This window comes from Poecilia formosa, unplaced genomic scaffold (assembly GCF_000485575.1).
Source record: "Poecilia formosa unplaced genomic scaffold, Poecilia_formosa-5.1.2 Scaffold216, whole genome shotgun sequence".
In the NCBI taxonomy this organism is placed as follows: domain Eukaryota; kingdom Metazoa; phylum Chordata; class Actinopteri; order Cyprinodontiformes; family Poeciliidae; genus Poecilia; species Poecilia formosa.
The window spans coordinates 548,045-567,606 of NW_006800155.1; the positions used below are offsets into that span (position 1 = coordinate 548,045).

Below are 19,562 nucleotides of genomic sequence, written 5' to 3' on the forward strand. Positions count from 1 at the left end.
CCTCTGGGGCGTGTTGTCAGTCTGCAGAACATCTTATGGTCAGATTAAAGGTCACACTCTGGGGATGCTGAGCAGTAATGGAGCACAGAGACAAACAGAGACAAGATGTCCTGCCGGACGTCTGCAGCGTCAGCAGATTTTACGACAGCGAGAGGAAAAAGTCTGGATGGAGCTCAGAAAAATGAGCCGAAGGTAAACCGAGTCCAAACAGAAAAGCTATCTGCAACTTTGTAACCAAAAACCTGCTAGGCAGTGAAATCTAAAAACACATTACAGCTGCAGCTAACAATTACTTTAATAATCAATTATTCTGATGATTAACTGGCAAATTCTGTCTTTTTATGCAATATTAGAAGTACATTAAAATGAATAATTTAATTAGTTAAATAGGAGGGAAAAATCTTCCTAAAGTTAAAACATTTTTTAACATGAATGCAATATACATTTATATATTTCTGTACAGTTTGGGCTTAATTACTTCCCTGAGCATGTTATTCTTTCAGTAACTGGTTTTTTTAAGTCTGGATGCTCCAGTTAACGATTACTATATTACTAAACTAGTTGATTATTTCAATAAGTGATTCATTCCTTTATGTTTCAGCCCTAATCCAGAAACCAGTAGATCTACAGTGAACCAGTTACAGTAACTGCATCTACCACAAAAACCTTTGCAGCCTCATTAATTTTCTCCACCTGCAGTATTTTTAGAAAGTTCATCAAGCCTGAACGTCCTTCCTGTTCCTCTCTGAAGGCTCCTGGGGGCCGAGGAACCACACGGAGCTCCGAATGTTTGCAAACGATTGATAAAGATATGGATCATCTGTCTGAACAGGCAGCAGCAACCCATCACCACGGTTACAGAGACGAGACACCTTATTGGTGCTGAGCTCATCACCCAGAACATGGCTCCATCATTTCATCACCTCTTTAATTCAGTTTAGTTCAGTTACCGACTTTAATTAACCAATTAAATGTATATTTTCTGTTTAACATGATAAAATGCTGAGTGTTTCCATTAGAACTCGATCTGCTCTGAACAGGTTTGACAGCAGGAAGCTGGAGCTGAACAGACTGAAATCAGCTAATTAGACTCAGATTTAAAGCCTCTGCAGCTGCTGGGTCATTTTACACCTAATCAATGAAAAATCAATACATCCTCCAACGTCCGACCTCACAGCTCTACTGATGCTGCAGTCTGCTGAGGGGCAAGACACAGATTCTCCAGGAACAGTTTTCTCAGGTTCACATGTTTCAGCTCAATATTTCACACATTTTCCCAACTAAATTTCCACAGTTTGGACTTCATGTTATCATATTTCTGATCTATAACTGGACACAGACAGATGGTCTTCATGGACGAGCCGTTCCACCAGCTGAGCAACATGAACAGAGAGGCGTTTGAGTGTCTGTGGTTTTGTCATCTATTGTTTGGAGCTGCCAGGGCAGCTGGCGCTCAAATGCCAAATTCATAACCAACCACCACACACACAACCTGTGGGCTCCTTACATTAACCAATAACCCAACAGTCACATTTTGGACAGTGGAGGAAGCTGGAGGAGACTCACATACACAGGGAGAACATGCAGCTCTGTCGCTGGCTAAATAATCAACTTGGGAACTGATGTGGTAAGAAGTCACATTTATAATGAGGGAACTGGGACAGGAAATAAATCTGGAAACAATAAAACTTTTTTCTGACTACAACAGGAATCCTCCAGATGATTGATGACTTTTATTCACAGACCAAAAGACTGATTTTTCTTCCTACATCATTAAATCAAAAAACTACATTCACACAGTAAGTTCAGATGATAGTAATAATAAACTGCAGGTGTAAAAACGTCTTGGTGCTGAATAAATCCCTGAGCTCTGAACCTATAAACCCGTTAGCCTGTTAGCCCGTTAGCCTGTAAGCCCGTTAGCCTGTTAGCCCGTTAGCCTGTAAGCCCGTTAGCCTGTTAGCCCGTTAGCCTGTAAGCCCGTTAGCCTGTTAGCCCGTTAGCCTGTTAACCCGTTAGCCTGTTAGCCCGTTAGCGTGTGGCAGCTAATGGAGATCTGCTGACAGCATTCAGAGCGGTGCTCTGAGTTATGACCAAACAAACAGAACCAGATACTCTGTCCCTCTCCAACAGCAGCTGGCCAGGTCCGGTGGCTCTGAATGCATTAACACATCAACACCAGCAGGTTTTACGAGCCGCTAATGGCAGCAAACATCTCTTGTGTCCTGCAGCCGCAGCTGCTGAGACTGAACTAAAATTACAAAGAAATCCTCCCAAACCTCCAAACATTCGCACAAAGGAGCATTTATTGATTTATTAGCGTTAAGTGAAGCATTCTGCAGCGTCTGAGCAACAAAACAACAGAGGTGAAGGTCAAACAGCAGAACAGTTTAATCATCTAGTCAGAAATTTGTGCTATTTGAGTTTCATCTGATATGATTTTTGATGGTACATAAGGAGAAAAACCTCTCAGGATAATTTGAGTGTTTCTCTGTCTGTTACAGCTGAGGACAGACAAACATCCACATTCTGCCTCAGATATCAAGGATTTCATCTCTGATCTCCTGTTTCTTTCTCTGAAATTAAAAAGCTTTCCGTTTCCAGGGAAACGCTCCTGCTCCTGAAAACTAAACAAGCTGAACTCAACGACAGGATGTTGAAACAGATGGTCTAGTTTTCTTTAACCACTGTGGTTCAAGTCTCCCATCTGTAAGGATTATTTTTTCCTTTTACCGTCATAAACTTGTTCTGTTAAAAACACTGAAAAATGTTTTCATATTTGTTATGAACCAAATATTTATTCTTCTATTATTACAACTGAGATTGTAAGTTAAATCTACTTTATTTCCCCCAGTGTGAAGTTTATTAATGATGTTTATCATGTGTTGTTTTTTCTGTCAGAGGAAAGTGAGGAGGACTGAAACACGTCAGAATCATTTTCCACCATGAAGCTCAGAGATGAACAGAAACAGATCCTGAAGGTTTCTGACGATACTTTCCAATAAAGTTTGAACCGGTCCAGTCCAGGCAGAAGAATCAAACCCTTGGCAGAGATATTAGTGTGATAAATATTGGTCCTGATCTGGAGCAAACCAACAACCCCATTCAGTCATGTTTAGAGTTAAATGATGTTTTTGATGCATCAAATCTTGAAACGATTGTTTTACCTGAGCGATCCTCAGGATGGAGTCTCCATTAATGTCAAAGTTTGGAGAGTAGGTGATGCAGAGCAGGACCTGCAAACAGAAAGGAATCCATCTGATGTTCTGCTCAGGAGCTGAGACAAAGGGGTCAGAGGTCATTCATCTGACTGCCAGCAGAGCAGAGCTGCCTGTTACCTTCATGACCTCCACCTGCAGGTCCTCATGCAGGGAGGGGGTGACCCTGATGGCCTCCAACATCTGGCTGAGCAGCTGCTTCTCCAGAGCCTCCACCTCCGAGCTGACTCCGCCCACAAACCGGTCATCACACAGGAACTTCTGATGGAGACGAGGTCAGAGTTCACAGGTTGGGCGGAACCAGAGAGGCTGACATAATGAGGATCATGATCATGTGCAGTACCTGCATGCCAGCGAGCGCCGTCTGGCCCAGCTTGGTGTTCTTGGACTCCAGGCCCATCTGCAGCGGCAGCAGGCAGCGCTCTCTGCTCAGAGCAACAGAAAACAGAGACTTTACTGAGCTGGACAGTTACCAAACACACAGAGGCACCAATGAATAAATATCCATCAGGAAAGAGACCTATCCAATAAATTAACTGTTTGCGTCTGTTATACAGTAAAAACAACCTGGATGATAAAATTCTGGTTCAGCCTTCAAGCTCCTTCTTCTCTGATCAGCATCAGATCCCAGCTGAGAAGGAAATTATTTATCTGACCTTTGACTTTCATTGAGTCACACTGAGCGTCATGGATGGATGAGGTAAGAAATCAATAAGCTCAAATCTGTAGCCATAGATTCATATTCACACAGACCAGAGCAGAAACACAAACCTCCAGATTCTCTAATAATCAGATTCATATATTTAAATTATCATGGAAGATAGAAATCAGTTATACTATTTATTTAACCTACAAACAAAACACAATTAAAAAACACACATTTGAGTAAACATTACCTAAACAAATAATTATAATCAAGCCAGAAAAAATGCTAATAATTTCTAAATTAAATTATATTTCTAAATTAAATCTTCCACTGATTTTAAAAGTCATAATTAGGCTGTAAAAATAACTGCACACATTTTTTCATTATTATCTACTAAAGTTCTGATGCTGATTTAATGTAGACAGGCCAATTCCACTTGATTCTCATCTCCCTTCAGGTCTCCATCTGGTATTTCTCCCATTGAGTTGCATTTCTCCAGTTGAAATTTAACTGGACCAATCAGCAAACAGAAGAAGGAGATGTAAATGATGCTTGTAGTTTAGCAGCAGCATCAGTTTGTGTTTGTCACGCTTCCAAATTTTAAGAAATTAAAGTTGGAGCAAGATAAATGTACAGCTAAGCTTCATCAAGCTGCCGCATTACTTACGTCTCACCCAAACGTTAAGCAGACCGCAGAACAAGAGGCTGGTTTTTACCAGGCTCGTTTTAATGTGATCAACATAAAAAAACTTTACTTTGATAAACTGAATAGTTCTGCTCTGGGTCCGTTATGTAACTAATGTGTCTGATCAGAAACTGTCTCCCGTCTTCAGAGACTCTTTGTCTTGCTGTGTTTCTTCCATTCGCTCCAACTGAATCTCCTTCTCTTTATTCATGGCTGATTGAATCTCTGCTGCTGATGGATCTGCAGCTTTCAGACGCCGCTGAACCAGCTCAGCTCCTCCGGCTTCAAACGGGCCACAGGGAGCCTCAGAGCGCAGGACAGTTAAATCAACCCGCCGTCTCTTTATGAGCCTGAAGAAAGAAAACTGAGCCACAGGGAGAACAATGAGGCCATCCGACCCAGAAAGAGACAAAATCGGAGATAAAACTGGCAGAAACTTTCATATAAAACCCAGAACTGACAGCAAATATCACAGTTACATCAATCATTTCAGTCACGCTTTGCTTCATGCATCAATGTCAGAAGGTTTTTTCATTCTGTAGAAAAGGAGCTGCTCAGACTACGGAGGATATCATCAATGTTTAATCAAATCAGCTCTAATAAAACAGAAGCTAACAATGAATAATTCAGCATTAGAACTGCAGCTTCTTTTTCTGTCATCTCCTTTCTATAGGGGGCGCCACCACAGATCTTCAGCCTTCTTCTGCCAAATAAACATTCCCTAGTGACATTTTTTTTTTTTTTTTTTACAAAATGTCACTAGAGGCTGAAAAAGTTTCTAAAAGTTGGCAACATTCATTCTTGTCTAGACCAAAACCCCGTTTACCACCATCCTCTCATCTCCACACTGACCACGCCCCTCAGTGACCCTTGGCTCCGCCCACATTGGTGACATTTTTAAAAAATGTGTCTGGGGGCAGTTTTCCTTCCAGGGGGGTTAGTCAGACCAGGAAGACGTAACCAGATAGAGAACTGGTTCTCCTGTACTGACTGGAGTCTTTGAATATCCAGACAATGCAAATTTCGACACACAGATATCCGGCAGTTATCCGGCAGCTTGAGTCGGGTTTGATACTAGTTTTAGTTGAAATTCTGTTCTGGTTTCTCAGTTTTCATTTTCAGATCGCAGACAGACATCTGAAGTGACTCCTGTTTGTAAAAGTTCCTCAGATGTCAGGAAGAGTTTAGGAAAACCGTTAGCCTTTTATTTCACTGCTCAGTTTTATATCTGCCTTATCAGCTGAGGGATTCCAGGAGGATTTAAATTCATTCAAATCAGACCAGGACAGTTTAAAGTCGAGGGATTCGCAGGCTGCTGCAGGCGACAACACAGAGAAGATGTCAGGGAAACTTTCCCCCAGCAGATACAGGTTGATGACAAGCCAGAAAAACGAGATTCTTAGAGAACTGGGGGAATAAACCAGGAAGGGTTTCAGACAATAAACACATTAATACCAGAGGCAACGTCATTAAACAGACAGACTTTTTCTTTATTCCAAGACAAAAGAATTGAGACATGAGCTGAATGAATGAATGAATGAATGAATGAATGAATGAATGAATGAATGAATGAATGAATGAATGAACTTACCGAAGCTGTGAAGGAGAAATCTTGAATGATCCCTTCTGAGCCTCCAGAGTTTCTGGAAAAACAAACAAAAAAAAAACGGCATTAATCAGATATTTTGTGTTCTTTGCTTTGGAGCTGCTCTGTATCAGGAAAAGATGGAATCATTTTGATGAACTTTGTTATAATGATGTAACTTTCCCTGCATAAATAATAAAACATTTTCTAATTTGCTTCAACATTAACAGATTCATTTTCATGTAAACTTTCCCATTAAATGTATTTTTTAGTAATAGACTTTACGAGCTGTTAAACAAAATAAAAGTTGGATGTAAAATTACAAGTCTGATTTTGTGTCTTATAGCTCATTCAATCAGGTTAAAGTCTGGACTTTAACTAGACCATTGCAACATCTTGATGTTTTTCTTTTTCAGCCATTCTGCCACAGATCAGCAGGTCGGTTTGGGATTATCGTCCTGCTGATGACCCAGTTTGGACTGAACTGCAGCTGTCAGACAGACTCACATCTGACTCTGGAATATTTTAAAAAACATGGTCGACATGGAAACAAGCCCAAACCATCACCCCTCCCCCACCGTGTTTGATAGTTTGAATGTTTGGTCTTTTCTAGATGCTTCAGAGATTTTCTAAACTTTCTCTGAATCGAATGAGGGACTTTAAATTAAAGTGACATTAAACTAGATTCAGTTGCTGCTGCTTCTCTGACATCTTTCCTGATGTTTTCACTCCTGAGTACAAAGTTAAGCTTCTGTATAAAGAGCAGGAGTTTTATAATGTTGCAGATGTTCCTCCCAAAGAAAAGACTTTAAACTGAAAGTTGTGCATTTTGTTACCTGCATGTTTAGCCTCAGTGTTCAGTTTGGACATGCTCAGCAGGCTCTGTTACGTTTCTGCGTTTCGGAGAGAACATGATTCTCCCTCCATCAGCACAACCTGAACCTTTCCTCTGTGAGCTTCACTCCTCACCCGCCTTCATCCTGAAAGGTCATTCTGCCGCTGTTAATGCTAGCAGCGTCTCCATGACATCAGAGGAAACCATGTTCTGCTCCGGTAACACAGCGAGTCGCAGAGATTAACTGGATGTTTCTGAGCATCACGGAGGTTTCGCTCCGTGTCTCTGACAGGAAATCCTTCATTTCTCCCGGAGCTGAGAACCGTTTCCCTTTTAAATGAAGCAGGAGTTCAAGCATTTATTGCAGGTATTTTAATAAGAAAAAAAATCTCTGGTCATGATTTTACAAAGCCAGCCATAAAACTAAAAAAGAAGATGTAATTTTAATGTTAAGGTATCCTCAAATCTGACTGAAGAACCTATTTTTCATCAATATTTCTTCTTGACGTTGTAACCGACTGACCGTTCTCACCTCACACGTTCCCTGGAACATTTTGTTTTCCCTGCAGCTGATTTACCAAATATTCCTACATCCACACAGTTTGAGTCAGAGGATTTTAGAAACATCCGGTTGGTTTTCCACCCTCTGACGCCGACACATAGTGCTTTATGTTGCCTGGACGTTGGAACATGGATGTCAGGATGGCGTAAAATCCAAATGTCCAGTTTAAAGTGATGAAAACCAGATGGAGATCCATTTAGTGACCATGTTTTTCTGGGAAGAACTGGAGGCCCAAAGTTGGAAAAATCAACCAGAACACAACAAGAGATGAGAATTTGGACTTGATTCAGTCCTGATCTGGGCTTTTTGGCTAAAATGAAAATGTAAGTAATAAACAGTGAATTTCTTCCTGTTGCTGATGATACTTTCATTTAGTGATTGGTTTAGGCCCCTTAAACCTTCCCAGCTGTTTCCACTAGAAATCGGTCCTGAATGCAATATAGACTAACAGTTTATCACAGCATCTATTATAATGACTGTGATGATGGATGATATTATTCAACCAGTTGTTTTGGTTGTAAATGTGTCTCAGCATCACACACACAAGTTCTGCTCTAAAAATAAAACCGAGCCGTCAGGCTGCTGTTGGTCATGTGACTCAGCTGCTAAACAGAACCTGATTCTGATCAAACGTGTTTTCAAATGGAAATAAAGCCTGAGCGATGGAATGATCCAGTTTTAGAGTTTAGAAACATCATCACTGTTGTAATCAGTTTCAGTTATAAACATTATTAAATCACATTAGAGGGTAAACAAAGGGATCACATCCATCACAGCTCTGACCTATGAACACTGCAGCAGCAGCTTCTATTCAGTTCAGTTTATTTTTTTAACTCCAGTTCACCACAAATATTTTACAAAAATGATCAACTCAGCCTCATCATGCAGGTTCAGTCTCTGTAACCCTGTTAACACACTCAGGCTCAGTTCACTTTCTAATTGGTTAAAAAAGTTTTACATCACATCTCCTGTACTAGCATGTAGCGACAGTGGAGAGAAAAACTCCACTTTAACAGGGAGGAACAACAGAACCAGAACTGGACGTCTGCCGTGACCCACTGGGTTTGAGACAAAACACAAAACACAGCAGCACTGATTCAGGACCAGCAGAACCTGCTATGGTAAAAAATGAGTACCGAGATAACGGCAGCAGAAGCTCCATCTAGGAGAGAAACACGGCTGAGCAGAAAAACTCACAAAACTCTGCAGCTTCAGGTCAGAATCCTGTGAGTTTGATGGAACCAATGCAAGATACTAACTGATTACAGTTCATCCAAACAGTAAAGCAACATGTTCATAAAAAGTCTAAATAAATAAACAGGTTGGTACCGTAGCTGGCAGCACACTGTATTTACACGGCGGCCATGTTGGACTCTGAGGTCAGAGTTGGTGTCAAACCTTCAACTCTGCAAGTGGGAATTTCAGATTTGGGGTCCAGAGTTACTTAATGTTAATGTTAATGTCTGAACAAATGGGAGGAACGTTTATTATAACAGAAAATATCTGCAGAAAATTAATTAGAAATTAAATTTGGCTACATTTATCTGAAATGGACTAAAATAAGAAATGGATAAAAACTGATTTAATCTTTTTACTGAATTTTAAAGTATTGAACAGAACTGGTTTGCACAGCGCCCCCCAGAGGCCTGTGTGTGTAATTTGGAGTCATCAGTCAGCTCTGCTCCTGCAGGTAAACATCCACGCATGAGTGGCGCGTGGAGGAGTTGACCACGTCAGCAGGTCATCAGGACCTGTCTGTTTGGAAACCATCTGCAGAACAAACACTGGAACCAGTTCCAGTTCCAGTTCTGGTGTAAACACTGAATCCAGATCTGATCGTGGCCTCTCCTCCCACCAGGGGTCCCGCTACGGACCCCCGCTGTTTCCCGCCCCGTTTCCGCCTCACCGGCAGGTGAACCGGGACGCAGATTATCCTCACGCACACTCACCGCAGGCGCACACGCACGCATCCCGCACGGCTTTGTGTTTGTGCCCAGACGCGTCTTTCTGCAGCTTCCTCAGGATTTCCTCCATGCTGAATCCGCGGCCGCGGCAGAAGGGGGGGAGCGGGCCTGGGCGGGTCGGTGCGTGGCTTTTTAAGGGAGCGGAGGCAGTGACAGCATCCCGGAGCCCCCCCACCGCTGCTGAGGATGAGGATGATGATGATTCATCCCAAGCCTGCAGCCAATGATGTCAGGCCAGCCACAATCCCGTCAAGGTGGGAATGAACAGGAAGCGTCCGGGTTTCTGATCCCAGATCGGAGCCGATCACCTTCCGGCTGATAATCAATAATCAGCAGCTATCGGCCTCCTGCTCCGTTAAACCCGGATCAATAAATCCTCCTCGCCGCGGTTCGTGACTCGTTTATTCCTCCGATCTGTTGCGTTTTGGGAATCCGGTCCAGCTGATCCTTCTGCTCCAATCAGAAACCAGATCCGGTTCCAGAATCCTCCCGACCGGAGCGGCATCACAGCCGCAGTCCAAAAGGCGGATTCCTTCCTTACCTGGCAACCCAACATGCACCGTTTGTTTTCCTGGGTCGGACGCAAAGCGCGGCTGAGCGGCTCTGGAGCGGCTTTACGGGACACGGACAGGTGGAGGAAGCAGAGAGCGGAAACCAGCCTCTCGGCCTTCACAATAAAAGCACAACAGGAAACAGTCACTACTATTGATCTGTAGATTTTTAATAAAATGCAGCAGAATGTCTGACTGAGATTTTATTGAGTTTTATTATGTAAGAACAATTAGATCAGTTCATCAAGAAACCCACCAGGGCCGGATTTACAGGGATGTGGCCCCTGGGCTGGGGCCTTCTGGTGCCCCATTAACCACAGGTAGGAATGACAAACATACAGCAGCAGGTATGAACTGATGCACTGTAAATAGTACACTGCTGGCTTTTGTGCACATCCATACTTACACATTTTGTGCATTTTCTTTTTTTAAAGCTGCACATTTGTTTTATTAGAATATGGATTTTTAATAACTACATGGTTTAGTTTTTTTTTCTTAAGTTGTGAGTTGTTGTTTTGTTTGTTTGTTTTTTTACCTTTATGTGGCAACACATTCTCCCCTTCACTATGGGATAATAAATTATAATTCTATTCTATTATATTATATTATATTCTAACACAGCTTCTAAATCAAAATGCCGTTACCTTTAGAGGAACACTTTACGTCGTTCAGATGAAAATTGCTCATTTATATGTAAATGTGGGGGCGGCTGTGTGTTAATCCCCTCTTTCAGGCTGGACGTCTCCCTGGACGACGAAAAACTGCCAGAGTGGAAACAAAACATTCATATGTTCCACATTAATATTACTCACACATTAGACATGCACATACAGATTTATTGTTATTCATATAATTCTATATTTAAAATATGCATATTGAGCAAATGTTCATTGTACGGCTCCAATAATAATAAAAGGAGTAAGTAAAAAGTTTCAATATGAATGTATATAATTAAAAGATTAGTGGGAGTGTAGTATTCTTATTACATGTATATTTAAAATAAATGTAATCAAAGTATTGATTAATGTTGTGCAGTAACTGATAATATCTCTGAATGTATTTATTTTTCCAGTTAAGCTCATACAGGACAGATTGGTTTAATTTATTCCAGTCATTTCACTTTGATGGTTCAGGATTACAAAACCTCTGGCAGAAAAAAAACATTAAAACGATTCAGTGCCAAAATGTTGCTTTTCTACCAACTGGTGATATAAACTGAATTTAACTGCATTGTATTGTAACAAGTAAAAAACTGAAATGTGTGAAACTAAATTATAATCCGGGTTCATGACTGGATTATATCGGATGGATTAGATTATGTTTTTCTGTAGATGAATTTAACTTCCTGTGTTATAAAAGACTTTCAGATGATATTTGTAGTGAACTGGCTCAACACCCAAACAACAGAAAGTTATGTTGCTAAAGAACCTGAATATTCACACAATGCTTTTAACATGCAGGTTGGCGGAAAGTTGAGTGGATGGAAAAAGTGTGAGAGAATTTTGTATGAGCATCAGTTTTTCAGTTTTTAAACTGAAATAATGAAGTGAATTCACTTTTTTATCACAATTAGATTAACTGTAAAATAAAAACAGTAAATGTAGAACAGACAGCTCACATACAGACTATCAGTTGTCTGGGGCTGATTTCCTAAAGGCTGCAAATAAATACCTCGACTTCCACCAAAAACAAAACATGTACCCTTGAGTTAGCCCATAGCTAGGAGTTTTCAACCAGTTGAAACGTATCTGATTTTTTAATAGTAAATATTTTTTCTCATTTACAGATTTAGGTGTTGCCACTGCAGCCAGAAGCTCCTGGGTTTTAATCTCATGCAGAGTTGGCATGTTCTCCTGCTGCATGCTCAGGTTCTCTCCAACAGCTGTTAGTCTGTGTGAAACCTTCTGGGCTGGTTCTGCATCCTGACCTGGTCCAGATGAATCGTTCCAGGTCTTTGGACTTTGGTTTGGTGTGATCATGAACATCTGAAGATAGAAGATCTGTGGGAGAAACTCAGAATGATTCATTCACACTGGAGTTTACAATCCAGTCACAGTCTGAAGTTGCTAAGCAAGGTGAGGTCTAAGGTCATGACCCCTGAGGATCTCAGAGACTTTCCTCCTCCTAACTTTCCAGGCTGCATAGAGAAGTAGCTTTAGCAGCTAAGTGACTCAAATGGAGGTCATTAGCACAATCTTTTCCAGCTTCAGTAACACAAATGGAGCTCATGTAATGACCCTAATGATTTACAATCTTCACTAATGAATAAGTAATGAACTTTGGACAAATGGATTCTTTAAAACCAGCCAAAACATTGTAATTACTGTTCAGACAGTCTTTGTTTCTCATCAGAAGACCTCTAAGGATGACCAGGGTCTGCACAGCCTAATGAGCTGCTGGACCGCCTGGAGGTGAGCTACTGAGGAGATGAATGTTCTCCATTCAGCATCCATTCACTGTTTGACCCACTTCCTTCTGCGTAGAATCAGCAGGGCGGCCAATCACAGAACCAGGCCACAGAACGGTTCCATGATAAAACTAAATGAAAGCGTGAATCACAGGCGGTGACTGAAGGGTCGGGTTCATCGCTCTGAAAAGAGATCAGACCGATGAGTCCGACAGCAGGCCTGCAGCGCATCGACTGTAATTATGAAATTAATGAGATTTAGAATAAGACTAAATTCAGTTCTGATCTCTACTGCTCCACTGAGGAGGAGAGAAGGGCTAAATAAAAACCCAAAACACAAACCATGAGAATAACTGAAAACTTTAACACATTCAGAGCTGATTCAGCGATAACCTGCTGCACTCTGCCATCTTTATTACGTCACAAAGTAAAACATGTTGAAAGGTTGTTCCTGTTCTGAGGGGATCATCACATTTAAACAAATCTAAATAAAGGTAGCTAATGCCAAGCAGAGAGACCATGCTGGTCATAATGTTATGCCTTAATGATGGATCTTCAGGATTTATTGAGCAGCTCTTCGCCGTGCCAGCATGCAGTACTGAACTGTGACCACTGGAGGGCGGTAGACTCTAATCTTCAACCAGGCCGAGTCTGATAAATGACTCCTGAAATGTTCCAGAGGGAGATGGACTTTATTTTCACCTGAAGCGACAAAACGTGACTGAAGCGAAGCGAAGCGAAGTGAAGGCGGACTGGGGCTGATGCTGGAGTCTGAACCGGAAATAATGAGATGACTGAGACTGGGATGAGAGGAGGGAAAATAAATCATTCTGTTCGGTTATGTAACCATCCTGTCCTCTACGACACTTTCAATCATCATCTCGATCATTAAACCAGCTTTACACTCAAATTTTGTGTCTGTTACAAACTTTAATATATTTAATAAGTATTCATATAAAGCTCATCTGTGCTTCATATGAAAATGTTTGTTCTCTCCGGTCAGCAGATTCACATGGATTCACAAACACAATCCGCAGAACATTTCCTCTTTGCTGCGCAATTACGCACAGCCACTCTGGCACAGATGGTCCGCATTCAGTCCAGAGCGCTCAGATGACCGGCAGAATTTCACCCTAATTACACTGTGTGTGTAGGTGTGTGTGTGTGTGTAGGTATGATCGGCTGCTTTCACGCTCTCCGAGGTGCCTTTTGACGTCACGTGGCAACTTTTGCGAGAGATCCGCGCTCTCGGTGGGTTCGGAGTTTCTGCATGGTTGCAGCTGCTGGACAACAGACCGTCGGGGACACAAAACGGGATTTATGGGTCGGACTGTTTGGGAATGTGCCCAAGACGCGCCACATGCGTAATAACGCGCAGGATGTCCCCGAAGCTCGCCGAGACGTAGCTGTGTTCCGACAGAAAATAACACTTTCTTCACACCAACGCAGGCACAGCTGTGCGCGTCCATGTCACCGCTGGACGCCTGTCCAGTTCGTCCATGGATAAAAAACAACAGCCGGACTCCAGGATGCTTGTTGTGGGAGCGACTAACGGAACTTTCTCTGCTGACAACATGAGGTCCGCGTTCATGATTGAGGACACAGTCGGCGGCGGGGAGCCCGGCATTTCCACCAACATGATGATCTCTGAAGCTCTGGCGCCTCGGCTGCTGAAAATTGCGCAGGACGCCGCAGAGGCTGCGGCAGCGGCTGCGGCAGCGGCGGCGGCAGCGGCCACTTCTCCGTCCTCCTCCAGTCAGCCGCAGGTCATGGAGACGAACGGGACGCGCTGCGGGGAGCAGATCCTGAGCTACGGCCGCGTGGAGAAGGTTCTGATCGGCGGGGTGCTCACCATGCTCACCCTGTCCACCATCTGCGGGAACCTGCTGGTGGTCATCTCGGTGTGCTTCGTGAAGAAGCTGCGCCAGCCCTCCAACTACCTGATCGTGTCTCTGGCGCTGGCCGACCTGTCCGTGGCGCTGGCCGTGATGCCGTTCGTCAGCATCACGGACCTCATCGGCGGCCAGTGGATATTCGGACAGTTTTTTTGCAACGTTTTCATCGCCATGGATGTGATGTGCTGCACCGCGTCCATCATGACTCTGTGCGTAATCAGCATCGACAGGTAAAAAAAAAAAAAAAAACTTCTGAAACTAAACCTCAAACCATAAAGTCTAATTTTTACAGGAAACAAAGAGTTGTAGGAGAAACTTTCACATCTTTGATCTGCAGACTTCATCAAACTGAGACTGTCGGATCATTTGTTATCCGTTAATCCTTCATTTCCAGTGACTGAGTCATAAAATCAGATCTGTCTCCATCTGAGTTTTAGGATTTAAGGTTTGATCTCAGCTCTCTGGGCTCTGAGACAGATTCTGCTCTACGCCTGCATTTAGATCACTGAACACAGACTTTTATCAGTCCATGTTCTTGTAGTCTTTAGGAGTCACATTTCCCCCTGATGGTGGCTGTTCTGTTCTTTGAGGTCCAGCTGTAACCTGGACCTTCAGTCAGGCGACTTCCTGCAGCATCCAACTGCTTTTCATTCAGAAAATCTCACAGCTCCCATCTGTGGCTGCATATGGCTCACACAGATTGTGGTTAAGCTCTTTGTTCAAGGGCACCTTGTTGGGGGTGGGGTGAGCGTTGCTCATGAGAGGCAAGTCATTTCTCCAATCAGCTCATTTTCAAGTCTAAACTGTAAACATCTTGTGTTTGTTTCGTCTGCAGGTACCTGGGCATCACCAAACCTCTGACCTATCCCGTCCGGCAGAACGGCTGCTGCATGGCCAAGATGATCCTGTCAGTGTGGCTGCTGTCTGCCTCCATCACCCTGCCCCCGCTCTTCGGCTGGGCGCAGAACGTCAACGACGGCAGAGTCTGCCTCATCAGCCAGGACTTTGGCTACACCGTCTACTCCACGGCCGTGGCCTTCTACATCCCCATGTCAGTCATGCTGATCATGTACTACAGGATCTACAGAGCAGCCAAGCTCAGTGCCGCCAAGCACACAATCACTGGCTTCCCCAGGGACGGGGAGCACCGCACAGGGGCGGCACACAGAGGGGGCCGCGGGGTGCACGAGCCCCGGCAGCCATCGGAGTCTGGGGAGACGGGGAGCGTCGAGGCAACGGAGACGGAGCAATGTGATGAGGAGGCGGAGGAGGAGAGCCTGGACTGCGTGGCGGTGGCGCTGAAGCTGCAGCGGGAGGTGGAGGAGGAGTGCAGCAGCCGCGTGTCCCGCCTGCTGAAGAGTGGCGAGCACCACCAGCGGAGGAAGCGGAAGAACCAGTCCATCTTCAAGCGGGAGCAGAAGGCGGCGGCCACCCTGGGCATCGTGGTGGGCGCCTTCACCTTCTGCTGGCTGCCGTTCTTCCTGGTGTCCACGGCGCGGCCCTTCGTCTGCGGCGTGGAGTGCAGCTGCGTGCCGCTGTGGCTGGAGAGGACGCTGCTGTGGCTCGGCTACGCCAACTCACTCATCAACCCCTTCATCTACGCCTTCTTCAACCGCGACCTGCGGACCACCTACAGCAACCTGCTGCGCTGCCGCTACCGGAACATCAACCGGAAGCTGTCGGCAGCCGGCATGCACGAGGCTCTGAAGCTGGTGGAGAAGCCAGACACAGACGCCTGAAGAGGCAACGCAGCCAATCAGGAGAGCCGCTGTGAAACATCCAGAGGGCGGGACTAACCTCCCTGCTGCCAGACTGATTATCTCCTCCTTATGTATGAAGGTTAAGGCCAGAGGGGAGGCTGGTGTTGGACTGAAGCTTCAGGCTGATCAGGGATGTCTGGCTCTACGGTGGACTGGGTTTAGCGGACAGTAGCTGACCGAGCTGCATGCTGGTTTTCACGCCTCTGTTTGGACGGATGGATCCACCAGCTCACGTCTTGCTGCCTTTCGTTTTCAGTTGGAGCCTCGGAGAACCAAACAGGAGCTGCAGCCGTCTGCTAGTTGGTTCTCCACCAGCTGCTCTTCAGCACACACACCTGCACAAACAACGACTAATGTGTAAAAATGTAAATAATCTACAGATTAACGTTCTGGAGAGTCTAGCTGCTTTTCGTCACCGTGCTTATTGCTTGTTCCAGAATAGTTAGCAGAAAGCTTCTGTGTATCTGATCCATGATGTTTGTGGCTCTCTTCTGAACAGAACTTATTTATTGTGAGATGTTAGCCTGTAGAGGAGAGGAATGTGATGCTGTAGACACTGGATTGAACGTCCTGTGCCTTTTCCTGCTCTGTCCTTCAGGTTTTGGTTGCAGGGAACAACAGCCTCATGTTGAAACCTGCACTTTGTGCTTCATTTACTCAGATCTGCACTGGAAGGGAAGAAGAAACTGATTTAAACTCATGTATTTATAGTTGTGGCCACTGAGCACTGAAGCACATTTATTACTATTCTGTGTTTCCTTCAAAACAGAATTGGATTGTCAGGAATTACAACTCAGTGTTGTTGGTTTATTACTCCTACAAAAGCTCTGAGAAAAACTGAGAAACTAAATAATTACTTATGAGAAATGATCATCAATAAAACATGTAAAATGTCCTTGTAGCTCCAGAGCTGTACTTTACAGCAGACACACCATTTGATTTGAAATGGGTCACCGAAATTTGGGCTCCAAATTCATGAGCTGCTTCCTTCAAATGCCGCATTAAAAGATCGATTGACTCACAGCTGTAAGAAGAGGATTGTCTGGATTTCTGGATTTTTTGTTTTGTCCCCGGATGTGAAGGGTTTAGTTTGTCCTTCGTGGTCCATCCTATCCCAAGATGCACTGCGGCCAGAGAGTTTTGTTCTTGTAACAACGGCAGATGAAATGGGAGGAAAACTGCTTTAAATCTAAAAATCTAAATGTTCCAGAACAAAAATCAGAAGCTTGAAGTGGTTGCTGTCATCTGCGTAGGCATGTTTTAATACAAAATTACTAAAATATTTATTTATAAGTGTAATACATTAAAAGGGTAACAGTAATCATTACCAGTTTGTGTTTAGTTGCTAAGCAACAAGGCATACGCAGAGGTCAGGTTGGACCATCCAGTTTTACTCGCTCTCTTCCGGCCGTTACGGCCGATGAAGAACCGGTTAAAGTCGACCGTTTAGGATGCAGCCTCTGAACTTGGAGCTTTAACTGAATCAGTTATCATCTTAAAAACTGATTGTTTTCACTCAAAGTCTAAGTTTTTCCCACAGAAAGTTCTGAGATGAGGATCGTTTTGTATCTAACCTTCATGACCACAGTTTAATCTCCACATGTACAGTTCATAAATCTACTGTTGGATATTTTTGTCTTCGGTCACCCAGTGTGTTTCCTGCTGGCTGACAGAGTTCTGTCCTTAATGAGCCCAGAGAACAGAGTCCGGAGCCAAACTCCAGTTTATTGATCTCTGATGTTTTCTTTCCAAACTGGAAGTGATTTTTTAAGCAGCCTGATTTCCACCATAAAACATGACAGACTCTGAAGTTCACAGGCTGGACCAGCAGCCGGTTCAGTCGCTCTTGCTTCGAGAATCATTCAGATATCATCACACGGTTTTGTTTCTTTGAGGCAACAAACAGAGTGATGCAGAGTGTGTCGCCATGGCAACCAGTTACAGATGTCCCCGGTTCTAGTTCTTGCTCAGCGGGTTTGATAATGGCCGCCCTGTTGACCCGCTCTGGTTTAAACTTTTTACATCACAGTTTGAAATGAGTCAGTTCAGGACCAAAAGCCTAAAAGACAAACAGGAAGAGCTTAACTGGACTTCCTGTACTCACCAAAATAAGAGTCTTTCTCTGTCACAGGTTGGATGATAATCATGAAAGAAGAAAGGTAAAATATGTTTGATGTTTGGGCCGCAGCATCAGAATCATCGTCTCTTTCTGTAACAGTGGCTGGATTCTTTTGTGGGTGTGTTTTTAATTAAAAGTGCCCGAAAAATGATTCATAACCTGTGAAATATTCAAAGAGCTCCCAAATGGAAAAAACAAGATGCAACAATAATGAAATCACATGAATATGAAACAAGCGCTGCATGTTTTATATATCAGGCTGAGGTTAAAAGAACTAATATTTCATCTTTTAAAGATGCTGAAAAACAAAACGGGGATGAGTTTCACCAAAATAACACAAAACATCTTTAACCTTTCAACTGTTAATTTCATCCAAACTGAACAACAATCAGGTCCAACCAAAACTAAAGTAACTGACAGAACCATAAAAGCTCAGTGGATCAGGACACTAACCTCTTGGACAACTTTCCTCCCAAAAATGAAAGTTTTTGGTCCGTTCAGCAGGATGTAAAACCTGATATAACAATATTGTCCTGTAAGTTGATCAGGGTGGATTATTGAGTTTAAAAACCAAGAATCTGGTGCTTTAATTTAATAAAAAAATATGTATCCACTATATTGGATGTGAAGAAAGAGAAGCTGCTGTGTTCATGACAATCTGAGTCTAATTCAGGTGTGTGCTGGGGTTGTGTTTGAACTGGAGCAGCGTAAATTGCATTTATGTTTTATTTATAGAATAGAGTTGTTCTTTTGTGTAAAACAATGGATTCTCCCCCCTGCTGCTTAAATTCCTCCTCATTACGGCTCATTCTGCAGCAGCAGACGGAGCAAAGCAGGCTGGGAAAACCGTTCTGCTGAGGAAGAGGATCTCTCCTGCTGACGCCTTTAACTCGTTCTTTAATCATTAATTAAAGCTGCTCTGTGCAGGAAATGAAAAATATACAAAATCCATGAAGCTGCCGGGTTTTAATCTGTAAGTGGGACAGAATCAGATGATGGAGCAGAAATCCTCCTCTGATTCAGACGTTCAGTGGAGATGTTTCACTCTGAGTCCATGTGGTTGTGCAGGAACCAGAGCTGCAGACTCTGCAGCGGTTCTGCTGGGTTTTGGTCAGGAAATGTTCCCGGACTGGTGCAGTCATGCATCAGAACCTGAGCTGCCCTCGCTCTGGGCGCAGAGCCACAGTGGCTGAGGTCCATGTTCTGCCACAGCAGATATGGAGACTGGAGTCCAGCAGACACACACAGGAACACACACTGAGCCGTCTGTGCTGTGACGTGGTGGAGACGCATCAGGGCCCGTCACCAGACCTGGACGTCATAAATCAACTAATC

The 19,562-nt window shown here is 43.6% G+C and overlaps 2 protein-coding genes across 3 annotated transcripts in view; one reads left to right on the forward strand and one right to left on the reverse strand.

Annotated features, from left to right (window-relative positions):
• arfgef3 (ARFGEF family member 3) overlaps positions 1–10,328 on the reverse strand; it is a 35,706-nt gene extending 25,378 nt beyond the window's left edge. Inside the window, exons 1-5 of one of the 2 annotated variants that reach the window (XM_007568003.2) lie at positions 9,481–10,328; positions 6,141–6,192; positions 3,562–3,643; positions 3,339–3,479; positions 3,168–3,236 (exon numbers count right to left, since the gene is read on the reverse strand). In XM_007568003.2, the coding sequence (XP_007568065.1) occupies positions 3,168–3,236; positions 3,339–3,479; positions 3,562–3,643; positions 6,141–6,192; positions 9,481–9,565 (429 nt within the window). In that variant the 5' untranslated portion in view covers positions 9,566–10,328. The remainder of the gene's footprint in view (positions 1–3,167; positions 3,237–3,338; positions 3,480–3,561; positions 3,644–6,140; positions 6,193–9,480) is intronic. The other variant, XM_007568004.2, reaches the window with a different exon arrangement.
• Positions 1–18,368, forward strand: part of LOC103148997 (5-hydroxytryptamine receptor 7-like) — a 30,517-nt gene extending 12,149 nt beyond the window's left edge. The window contains exons 2-3 of the mRNA XM_007568005.2: positions 13,608–14,578; positions 15,184–18,368. Coding sequence (XP_007568067.2) covers positions 13,953–14,578; positions 15,184–16,087 — 1,530 coding nt within the window. The 5' untranslated portion in view covers positions 13,608–13,952 and the 3' untranslated portion in view covers positions 16,088–18,368. The remainder of the gene's footprint in view (positions 1–13,607; positions 14,579–15,183) is intronic.
• The last annotated feature ends 1,194 nt before the right edge of the window (positions 18,369–19,562 follow it).